Raw genomic sequence first — 11,986 nt, 5'->3', positions numbered from 1 at the left:
GTCAGTAGATACTTCATCAACTTTACAGATATTTATTGAGCATCTACTATGTTGCAGACAGTGTACTGAGACCAGGGGATACAAAGGTGATAGAGATAGGCTTGATTCCCACCTTCAGGGAGCACATCGAATTATTTTTGTGATGAGTCCTACGAAGGAAATTCCTAGGAAGGCAGAATGGTGGGTGAGTGGAATTCCATGGTGTCCGCAGAGAAATGGGCCCAGAGGCACAGACTAGAGGGGCTAGAAAAAGCTGCCTGCGCAGGTGGGAGGGAACACCAAGTAACAAGAGTGGCACACGGATCAGTGGAGGAATAATGAGCTACTCAATAGGCAAGTTTCCACATGGCAAAAAGTAAAACTGGGTTCTCACCTCAGACTACACACACAACACACACACACATAATCAACTCCACATGGGCTGAAGACACATGTATTCATCAAGGGAGATTGTCTTCATGGCTCTGGAGGAGGGAGACTTCATAAACAAGACCAAGACACTCAACCATAAAGGAGAAGATGGGTCAATTTCACTACATAATTAAAAACTGTAAGATAAAAGCTACTCTAAATAGAGTTAAGACAACTGGTAGGGATTGAGAGGAAATATCTGCAACATGTAACAAAGAATGAACAGCCAGAGACAAAGAAGCCCACATCAACAAGGGAAGGATAACATCAACAAGGGAAGGATAACCCAGTAGAAACACGGGGGAGGGGGTGCGTGGGTCAGTCACCAGCTGGCGGACCAGCCATCACACGTAACACATGCTGGAGGCCCAACCACCGCTGCTGGCGTCACCCCGATTTAGCGTGAAGTCCATCACCGTTTCTGAGGCTCACTTAGGATCCGAACACGATGGCCGCACCTCCACCCCTGGTGATTTTATGGGGATGTCTCCTGAGACGTGGCCATTTAACACAAGAAACAAGAGCCTGACACAGGGGTACTTATTTCTGTGGTAAACCTCAAATTTAACAAACTGTGCCCTCACGAACACTGGCTTGAGGGCCGACCCTGGAGGCCCACAACTGAGCCGCTGGGCACGGTGCCCCTGCTGCGAGGACTCGGGCTACGATCCAAACATGGGTGGACGGAACCCGCATTTCATTCTCATGACACAGATGGGTTCAAACAAAATATTATTTTTTAAAAAGGTGCATTTTGAAGAAAATTTTAATTAAAAAAAAAAAATGAAAAGAAAACCCAAACAGTGCCTAAATCTTTATTTTTCATAACCTACATTTTTTCAAATTAGACAGTTTTACACTGAATGACACAAAGGAAACTTAAATTACCAATAGTTTACACATAAGCTTGATTCCAGTCTTAATGAAAAGAAATAGAACAGAAACAAAAGCCCTGGCGAGGCGTCCGCGTCACTGCCCTTCTGCGAGCTGGTGCCGTGGCCGCTCCTTCAGGCCGATTGTCCGCCGCTCCCCGCGGACGCAGATGCAGACACGGGCCATACCTGTCCCCGAGGGCCGCGAGGCCCCAAACTGGCCTCCACACGGCACCGTGGTGGCCCTGACCACGTGGCAACTTGACAGGTTTCTTGCCACCACTAGTAACAACCAGTGATGCAGTTACAAGAGGGCCTGATCAGAAACATCATGACACGGACTCTTAAAAAGCAACGACTCTTCTTGAATTCATGTCTGGTGAAACGGGGCCGGGTTCTCATTCTTATCTCTCCAAATGACAAGTATCATCACACAATTGTCCAAGTTAAAATGCCATTTGTGATGCTGTGTCTCTGACTCTGTACCTTGAGGTACTGCCAGGGGAAAGGAAAGAGTTACATTTTACACGGACGAAGCCAGACACCGGCTGTGCATGGCGGGGCTGCCCGTGGGCTGGCGCCACAGCTTCCCGCTGTGCACCCCCTGTGCTTTTCTGTGAGTGGAAAACCTCACGAATATCAGAAAGGTGGAGATTGGGGGACATTATATAGCTCTTTGGCATATCGCCCTTGCTTAATTAAAAAGAATGCTATAAAAATCACATCAGAGTGAAGTCTTAACTCGGCTGCGGGAGCGTAGGCCTCATGTGCCCGGCCGGCCATGCCACCTGGCTGGTCCCGGCTGCTGTCATGGTCACCTTCATCCCAGCTGCATGCACAGCTCCACCCTGGTCACACAAATGGCGGACAGCACGGCTGGCCCCACACACCTGCCTCCAGGGAAAGGATCTGCCACTATTAAAAACCAGTGTCTGGGCTGCACAGTGTTTGGGATTCGGGGATGGTGCTGACAGCATCGCTCCTTCCTCCGGCAGAGACCACCATGTCATGGGATCCCGGGGGCTCGGAGCTGGCCTTTCCAGCTCTTTCTACAGTACTCATTGGTTTGGGTGTAAGAGGTCAATTATTTCTGATTTTTTCAGTCAGCAATTTCAAAACTACAAAGAAATAAATTCCCCTGTTCCTTTTACAGGCATTTGCAAATATGAGTGCTGTGTGGGTGTCTAGGTATTCGAATAAAGACGCTGCTCTGAAGGAGATGGACTTGTTTTCCTCTGGCAGGCAGATCATGCCTATTAGCTATTTATAATTTTAAGTAGATTATTTTTTACTTTCACTTGAAGACCCTGCCAGTTTCCACTTTCCAGATTATACCTCAAAAACCCTTTCAACATTAGCTGTGATTAGTACATACTTACATATGTTTAAGAAGAGCATGAAAATATTCGAACGTTTTAGTAAGACTTTCCATCTCCCTTTCACAGCAGCAAAGAGGCAGAATCAGTTCAGCACACCAGTATAAGAGAAAAAGAAAAAACCTCAACAAATTAAAATAATATTCAAACCACAACATTGAGTTTATCTACATCCAGGTCAATAGCAACATTTATAATATATCAATTTTTATCAGCTTTTTCTCTTTAGGGTACCTTTTTAATATGTTCTGATTATTTACAACTGTACAAGCAAAGCACACACGCCCAAGTGCACATATTTAATACAGTATCGACTATTTGCATTTACAGGATTTTTCAACAGTCTGAAAAAAGATCAACTGTGTAAGATCTTCCAGGTAAATTACAAACATGACTGCTTGCTCTTCCTACAGTGCTTACCCAGTAACACCGTGACAGCAGACCCCACTCACGCCAACACAGGCCGGTCTCAGGAACTCTAAGCTGTCATATACAAAAGTTAAGGCAAAGTCATTTTCAAGTTTAAATAAAATTCAAGTCTTTAAATATTGGATGGAAATAATCTCTTTTTTAAAAAGAAAAAACCTTAGTCTTGTTAAATAACATTTTGTGGAATAAACTGTATGGTTACATTTAGCAGGAAATAGTCTTATTTTAATGTCTGCTGCTTAGAATACTTAAAGAAAAAATTTAGGCATTTTAAAACAAAATAATTTATGTTTATTATCAACTGCTAGCTTTAGTGCATGCGTGTTCTTGGAGAGCAGCACTTAGAGAAGGGATCACAGACCCTGTCTTGGAGGTAAAGAGAGAGGGAACTTGGATCCTCCAACACCAGAGGGCACCACAAACACCTTCTCCCACGATCTGTGTGCCGTGCGCAGAGGTTCGGAAAGGCACCCCGGGAGGGGTAAGGTGGGGCCGACTGGGGCAGACGAGGGAGCCGGGCTCCATGCCCTCACCACCTGCTCTCGGGAGCAAAACATCAGGGTACAATTTCGTGGTAACATGTCAGTGGGCAACAAAGTTTATATTCCATTTAAGTTCTATTCACAATGTGCTTTGAGTTTATCTTACATAACAGCCACTTGAGACTGGAGTGAGGAGCTGGTTACTTGCTGGCAGGACATCAGGACTCTCGGTGCTCTGCAGGGTTACTCTGCCCAGTGGACCAAAAATGGGCTCTACTTAAAAAATGCTAGAACCACTTCTTAGGCTTCTGAATGAAAGGACAACTCCCAGGCCAGCGTGTGGCGCCACTGGACCCCGTCCCTTCCCCAGGCTACACTCATAGCATCGCCTTGTGCCCTCAATCCCACGGTCCTCAGCCTCACCCAGCGGTCTGGACATCTCAGAGATACACACTTGCTAACCAGTTATTTTAAAAAATGAAGTAGCATAGTTCCGCTTAATTTAGAAAAACTCACTATATATATATATAGCTTGCATTCATAGCCACATGGAGGCTTAATAAAAAATATCAATTTGTTAGGATAAATGCATTTTCTATCCTGAAAAAAATCAGACTTATGCATCACCTCCAGTTAAGCACCAACCTAAAATAAGGTTTATATTAATTAAATCCTGAAAAATAGATTTTTTTCAAGAGGGGGGAAATCCGACTCATAGAAGAAAAATAACTTGCAGGCACCTTGTGGGCCTCATCTACACTGCAAGCTCCTAACCAGCGGCTCACTCACATCCCGAGCAGGACAGTGCTTAGTTGTGGCGACCTCAGCTCCTTGAAGCCCTCCCAGACCTCGGCGCTCACTGAGGGGACCTGGGCGGGGGGCTCTGTTCTCTGTGCAGCCGCCGCCCCGAGGCTGGGGGAGAGGGCCGGCGGCCTGGCGGTCTCCTCTGGTCTTTGGGTGGTCCTGGGCTGGACTTGGGGGCAGGGGGCTCTCTCTCGGCGAGCTTCTTTTCTTCCTTCCCACAACCAACAGTGTTTGGCTTTTGTTCTTTCTGGGGCTGCAACGGGGAAGATGGCAGCTCTCTATTCGTCCTCTGACAAATCTCTGCGTAGCTGGGTTTTCGCAATTCCTGGGAAACAGACACAGCTCTGGGATTATATGACAACATGCGAAAATAAGGTTCACTCGAGGTAGAGGTAAAAAAAGGTTTCAACTGTAACCACGTTCAAAATTATTTTAAATAAAGAATTCCTACATTTCAACAACTGAGGTTCCCTTGCAGCACAACTTTCCCTCCAAGATACTCTAGAAATATCTTGTAAAAATGGTTAAAACTAGAAAAGGCATGGAGATGAAAAGTGCCGACTGAACTCTTTCCAGCCTCTGGCCCGTAATCACTTCTGAGCCACATACGAGCCTGAAAGGCGGCAGACACCAGACACCCTAGAAAAACACAGAAGCAGCATCTGCTCTCCCTGCCAGACAATCTGCCTCGGCACAGAGCAGGCCTCCTGGACCCAGGAAGAGGTCCGACTGTCACTTATGGGTGACCTTCAACAGCTATCTCTGCAAAGCATTTGTACACACTGCAAACTACAGAGGGCTGGAGGTGTGGTTGCAGGAAAGTCAGAGGTAACAACAACAAAAAAGTAGGGTTTTCAGGTAAGTGGAAGCATGAAGGCTAAATGACAGATGAGGACATTTAGAAGTGTGTCACCTCCATCAACCATTTGTAACTTAAAAATAATTTTAACCTATAAAAAAGTTTTCTTTAAAGATTCAATCTAGCAGACAATAAGGGTTTAACTCCCAAATCTAAACTCTAAAGGCCCACCCAAGATCAAACTGGGGACAACGCAAATCAGAATTTAAAAAGCTGGACTGAGCGCCCAGGGGAGGAGAGAGGAAGAGGAGCTGTCGGTAGGCCTGCGTGGACCCGGGTGGGGCGCGGGCGGGGTGGGAGGTGGGCGTCCCTCTGACCCGCACTTGGACCACCCTAAGTCCTAGGGGGACAGGAACTGGAAGCTGTGGCTCCTCGGGCGACAGCCTCACTCTACTGACCCTGAACAAGATGACCCATGGCTGCAGGGACGACGAACAGCCAGATCGGTTAGTTACAATTATTAGCAAATGCCCAGGGTACCCTGCACAGAAAGCATGGTGTGCACACAGGCGGCCACCGCTCCAGGGAGCCCCTCCGCATCCTCGCCCCCGACATACCGAGACGGCGCCGTCCACCTGCACCGATTTACTCGCAGTCGTGCTCAGGGTGGGAGGAGGTCTGTCCACACTCGGGGTTTCCTTCTGCTTCTCCACCACCTTGGGATCCCTGGAAAGACGCCAGCAGGCAGACACGTGAACATCCGGACCCCGCGGGCAGCCCCGCAGTGAGCACAGCACGGGGCGCAGGCATCAGGTGCAGGCGGACTTACTCGGGCGGGTGGGCAGCGGAGGGGGCACGCTCGCAGGCTGCGGACACGGCACAGGGCACTGAGGGCTCTCGGGGGGGCACCGCGGGGAGAGTGTTCGTGCTTGCGTCTGCGTTCAGGCTCTGAAACCATCAAAAGCAGTTTATCACCGCGTAGAGGCACGTCCGTCAGATCTTTCTCAATGATCTTAAACACACAAAGATGGTACCGGCTTCGCCGTCCTCCCGGGAGCACAGGTGGGCCAGCCCAGAGCACAGCTGGACACACTGTGGCCGGGAAGCAGCCCCCGGTCTCCCCTTCCTCTTGGCAGACGTCTCACCAATCTGAGGCCTCCCTCTGTGCATGAGCACGATTGCCTGCAAGCCTGCTTTCCCACCTGAACAGGTACTGAAACCTCCACCCATCTGACACCCCAGTGCCCAGCACTGCCTGGCACGTGATCTGTGAATGTAAGTTCCCAGCACAATCCAGTACGGCTCACCCGTTTTTACAGGGAAAACCAATAAGGTTACAGCTCCATCCCAATAAACCTGAGCGCCTTGAGGAGTGCAGGTGCTGACATCAGTTTCCACCTGAATCCACCACCAGCCCCTGAAAGCAGTGTGTTAACTCTCCTGATTTAACAGGGAAGGAAACTGAGGCTTAGTCTGTTTAGGGCAAACACCTGGAGAATGCCAGCCCCACGGGCAGTAACCACTCACACATGTAGCCTTCTGTTAATTAACAAAAAAAAGGCAGCAAATAAAGAACTGTAAGGGAGACTAACTGCAAACAAGCGTTTTCTCAAAATCTCACTTTTCAAAGCAGATAAAAAGTTTAGAAGTGAGAGGTTCTGGAGGGAGTGAGATGGAAGGAATAGCACTGCCCCCCACCATGGGGCGGGGGTGGTGGTGATGGAGACACGGGGTCCCTGAGAACCATCACCTCTCACGATTTTGTGCTCAAGGCTGGTGGAGACATAGGCATGGAAAACGCCTCCTTCTTGTAAAAGCTCCCTTACGTCCAGAGCACGCCCGAGACCGCCCCCCTCCCGTCCGAGGCCTCCCAGGGCCCCGCAGAGCCGCCGAGCACTCCACCAAGAAGCAGGGACACAGTCTCTTCCACCTGGAATTGGGCTCAGACTTCTTAAAAGTAGCAATTCTCTCTTCAAAATAAATTTTACACAAACTCGCAATGTAAAAATAGTAAAAATTAAAAAAAAAACAAAAACAAAATACTGATTTTGAAATGGGGTGGAGGCCTGCTTGTTCTGCTCCCCTGCCCACCCCCAAGGGGAGTAAGGTCAGGGTGAAGCCAGGACTCAGGGTCTCTGAGCTGCAAGGATTCTCTAACATCATTCCATGGGGCACTGATAACTCAGAATTTAAGACTTACAATAACGCACAAGACACGTCACATTTAATAAGTGCTTCTCTCTCCAAAATACAGGGTCTTGGAATCCTCTCAACCTTGAAGGCTAAAAATGGGAGCAGTAACCACACACTAGTATGAAGACAACTAAAGACCTGGCTTCATAAATCCCACCGTGACCCCGCCTGGTACTGAGGGGCTCTGTGGGGGCTCCGCAGGTGTAGACGGGCTGGACACGGTCTGCAGGGCAGTGCCTTCCCCAACCCAGAGGCCAGGGGTTCTGACTCCTTAGGTCTTCGGGCAGTAGGCGGGGTGCTGGTGGGTGGGTTCCCACTGGAGAAAGACACAGGGGTGGCCGTGATGGAGTGCCAGGCTGAGAACTCAGCAGGCGCTGGACAAGGCATTCCGGCCACCTCTGCCCTGGTCTGCTTGTCGACTGCAGCAGGGCCACAGGGAGCCCCTGGGCTCTTGCAGCACTCGCTGATTCCCGGGATGTAATCACTGCAGAGGCGTGAACACCACAGAGCTAGCCGACAGCCACCCGTATTATAGTAAAGTTGCTCTGGGCTTCTGGTTATTCATGTAGATTATTAAAAACATGTTACTTCTGGTATAATTCAGATTTTTCTTTTTTATTCTGCTGACTTGTAAAATAAAAGCAGGTCGTGAATAGCAAGAATAAAAATGCAACCTGAGTTTCTGGGTGAGTGAGTGTCTGTACAGTACACCAGCGCAGGGCTCCACCTCTGACCCTACCACTCAAAACCTGTATGGCCTCTGCAATCACTTATCCTCATAAACCTCTTCCGCATGTGAAAAAAGCACACATGAAAAGAGCAGAACGCCAGCGCTGAGTGAGCATCAGGCTTGGGATAGCTTACCCTTTCTTTGGAGGATCCTGTGAGCAAGCCAGACAGCCTGTTCTCAAACAAGTCCTCCGTCTTCAAATGCCCCGCCGCCCCAGGCAGTGGGGGGAAGCTGGAGAGGCCTAATTCAAAGCTCGGGGAGGGCGGCCTGGGCGGTGTTGGAGACTGAGTCTGACTCCTCTGAAAGAGAAGAACACCGTGGAGTCGCCCTGGGGTGGCTGGGCAGGAGCGGCTCAGAAATACCGCAGGTGAGCGATGCAAACACTCGCTCCCTAGTCTTCGGAGGTCCACACCTGTCTGGAGAAACGGATGGCCAACCCAACCCCGCGGACTTGGTCACCTATCAAAGGTCATCTGTCAGGCAACTTCAACCATGAGAGCAGAGCTGAAAAGACGAAACCTCAGGGCTGCTCCCGGCCACGGTCAAACACGCCGGTAAGAGCTGCGTGTGTACGACACCCAGACCCCCGGAAGCCGACAGAGACCAGTGGGACACAGCAAAGTGACAGATGCACAAGAGCCCGAGTCTCGACATTAAACTTATTCACCTCCAGACAAGTTTTGTGTTATCGCAGCAGAGTCTGTGATCTAAGTCATAAAGGAGAAAGTAAAAGAAAACAAAAGCCACTCTCTCAACTCTGTACAACTTACGTAAAAAATTTCACAAAGATTTCCATTAAAAAAAGTTTAACAAAAAAGGGAGGGGGCTTCAGTTATCTGAAAATTAACTTAACTGAAACTCCTTATATTTTTAAAAGGGAGGGGGCTTCAGTTATCTGAAAATTAACTTACTAAAACACCTTATATTTTTAGATCAGTATGTAAAAGCATGGTATTTAATACGAGATTCTTATCACATTCCCTGACTTCAAGAAAGTAAGTAAACTCAGCAAAATAATACCCAAGTAAAACTTATAAGCCAAAGAGAAAGGCAGGAGTCTCAGGAGAAAGGCAGTGATATACTTTTATTGAAACACTCTTAGTCAACCTGCTAGGAGCCATTCTGTAACATCCAGTTCCTTGGCTGAAACAGACAAGGAACAGAAAGGGGAGATGAGTTTGTATTAGGTAGAACACAGGCATTTTTAGTTGAATGGTGGGCTACTTGGACTGGAAGCAATGCTCTCGTGGGGCTCACTTAACTTGAAAGGCCAAGATTTCCCAGAAACTTATACCAACTGGAAGATTATCTCTACAGAAGTAAAATGTAGAGAAGATCTGTTACAGCTCAAGTGAGAGCAGGTTAAGGATGAAATCAGATCCACGCTAAGCACAGCCCACCTCTCCTTTGGGCCTCCTGCTGCATGTCTTCTCCTTGGCGTAGGTGCCTGAGGGCTGCCTACCTCGCTCGCGTGCGTGCCCTCTGAACCTGGCTGCACAGGTAACCGTGTGGCTGCAGTGTGCCCTGTAGTTCAGCATGCTCTAGGTTATGCTCATCTCAAAGCAATTTTTAGAGGCTTTATTTTAAACATCTGCATGTTTCTGAGGTGAACCCAGCTTTTCAGAAGATGAGCATTTCTAGGAAGAAAGACCTGACAAAAAATTGACTAAGTGTCAACTTTCAGGAAGAAAAGAGGCAATGTTTAACGTTTTTAGAGTCTGAATGGCTTTAGGCAAGGCATGAATGCCAACCCCTGGTCCCGAGGGCGTGGCCAGGCCACCTGCTCACACATCTGCAACCTGCCCCCAAGCTTCTCAGGTGTTCAGAACACCCAGTGCAGCAAAGGGCTCACTGTCGAGTACACACACCTGCGCCACGTGCGTGGGCATCTGAGTGGTTCCAGGTATGAACACGCAGATCAGGAACACAAAACAGAATGAAACGGAAATGGCAATAGGAAAACATTTCACCTTTGCAGGTAATGCAGTGACCAGGGGCAATGATTCCTGCAGGGTAACTAGTACCTGAAGAGATAGTCAGATACCTGTCTTGTTAGTCCAAATGTAACAGGAATTCATGCATTCCAACTGGAACCAACCGATATAAACTGCTTTACCAAAGGGTCACCAAAAACTAGACTGAACTGACCAACATGGTAAAATTAGGGTGTTCATTTACTAACAATTTTCACTTTCTAAGTTCTAGGCAAATACAGTAATGAGAATGTACACACTCAATGGCTTGGGATCCAGACCAAGAACTGTCTCAAGGTCTTTTCCAGGCCCCGAATGTCTACATGCACACCGCCCGCGCTCTCCCCGCATCAGGGCCCTGCAGAGCACCACCCAGAGGGGGAGCTGGTCAATCACCCTAAGCAGACACAACCACGCCTCCTGTACTTACCACTCACATAAACCCATCACTTATTTTGGGTTTGTCCTGACCGTAAGTTACATGCAGCAAAAAGCAACAATGCTTTCTACACAGTGGGTACAGAGTAAAAATATTTTGAATGAAAAATACTGATGAGCTAATTCCTACGTGAGAGAAGTTTATTCTGCTTGTCCAAACTCGTGATTCCGGTGATTTCAAAGTACACTACCTGGTCACCCACACAGAAAGCACTCATCTGGACAAGTGCAAACAGACCACGTATGTGCATGATGCGCTCCTGGGTGCACCTATGTGCCGCACAGGACACGCAGGTGCCAGCAGTTCCTCAGGTAACCAGCCACCACCTTCTCCTCTTTAGAGCATCAAAAAAAGGTCTATTATAACCTAGCGGATACCACGTTACGAGAAAATCTCTTTTGAAAAGCTCCTTCTCACATCTTAATTAAATCTCAGGTTTGTTTAGTGTAAGCTAGGTTTATACATCTTGTGAAAGTGGCACAGGCCTGATGTACTCACTGTGAACTTCTCCTCCCGTTTCTTCCGGTAACCAAAGGAGTTTTTCCTAGAGGAGAGGAAAGCAGAAGACTGTTAACTTTTCCCACTTGAAACATAATTTCACTGAGCACAGTATGTGCAGACACATTCAGTCTTCATGACTTTGTAATCTTTTATAGATGACTTTTGATTTTAAAATTCCAACCTTGGGGCTTCCCTGGTGGCGCAGTGGTTGAGAATCTGCCTGCTAATGCAGGGGACACAGGTTCGCGCCCTGGTCTGGGAAGATCCCACATGCCGCGGAGCAACTAGACCCGTGAGCCACAACTACTGAGCCTGCGCGTCTGGAGCCTGTGCTCCGCAACAAGAGAGGCCACGATAGTGAGAGGCCCGCGCACCGCGACGAAGAGTGGCCCCCGCTTGCCGCAACTAGAGAAAGCCCTAGCACAGAAATGAAGACACAACATAGCAATCAAGCAATCAATCAATCAATAAATAAAAACTTTAAAAAAAATAAAAAATAAAAAAATAAAATCCCAACCTTAAGAAGTGTAAGCAAAACAAAAAAAAATTTATAGTAAAGAAGTAAAATTGAGGTCTAGATAGGTAAATAAAAGAAAATATTTATTGAAGGAATTTTCCCATTTAGAATTTTTGTTATGATATGAACATTTGAATATCCATTCAGTTGGAGTGGCAAGATATGTAAAGTGTGACACTGAGCTATAAAGGTGAATTGTTAAAAAATAGTAATGACAATCTATCCAATTTATCATCAAAAGGAAAAGCTCCCAAGTAGCCTGGTCCGCTCCTGCACCCCCGGCCCTCACTCCAGTGAACCACACGGGGTTTCTGAGCCCCAACCACTTCCTCTCCCCATCTGCCAGCCTTCCACTCCACAGTTCCTGAGGCACATTTCCAACGTCTAGAGTCTGATCCGCCAGCACTGGCGCCATTCCCTACACGGCAGCTTAAACCGCAGCAACAACCCCACCTACTGA

At 47.9% G+C, this 11,986-nt stretch overlaps 1 protein-coding gene across 2 annotated transcripts in view; it reads right to left on the bottom strand.

Annotated features, from left to right (window-relative positions):
* Positions 1-1,218: 1,218 nt before the first annotated feature.
* The window catches only part of LARP4B (La ribonucleoprotein 4B), an 82,928-nt gene continuing 72,160 nt past the window's right edge, over positions 1,219-11,986 (bottom strand). For both annotated transcript variants that reach the window (XM_061179710.1, XM_061179711.1), the window contains exons 14-18: positions 11,007-11,052; positions 8,231-8,395; positions 6,003-6,121; positions 5,791-5,899; positions 1,219-4,699 (exon numbers count right to left, since the gene is read on the bottom strand). In XM_061179710.1, coding sequence (XP_061035693.1) covers positions 4,427-4,699; positions 5,791-5,899; positions 6,003-6,121; positions 8,231-8,395; positions 11,007-11,052 — 712 coding nt within the window. In that variant the 3' untranslated portion in view covers positions 1,219-4,426. The remainder of the gene's footprint in view (positions 4,700-5,790; positions 5,900-6,002; positions 6,122-8,230; positions 8,396-11,006; positions 11,053-11,986) is intronic.

Source organism: Eubalaena glacialis, chromosome 2 (genome assembly GCF_028564815.1).
Source record: "Eubalaena glacialis isolate mEubGla1 chromosome 2, mEubGla1.1.hap2.+ XY, whole genome shotgun sequence".
In the NCBI taxonomy this organism is placed as follows: Eukaryota; Metazoa; Chordata; class Mammalia; order Artiodactyla; family Balaenidae; genus Eubalaena; species Eubalaena glacialis.
The sequence above is the reverse complement of the archived record's forward strand: the minus strand, read 5'-3'. Positions and strand labels throughout refer to the sequence as shown.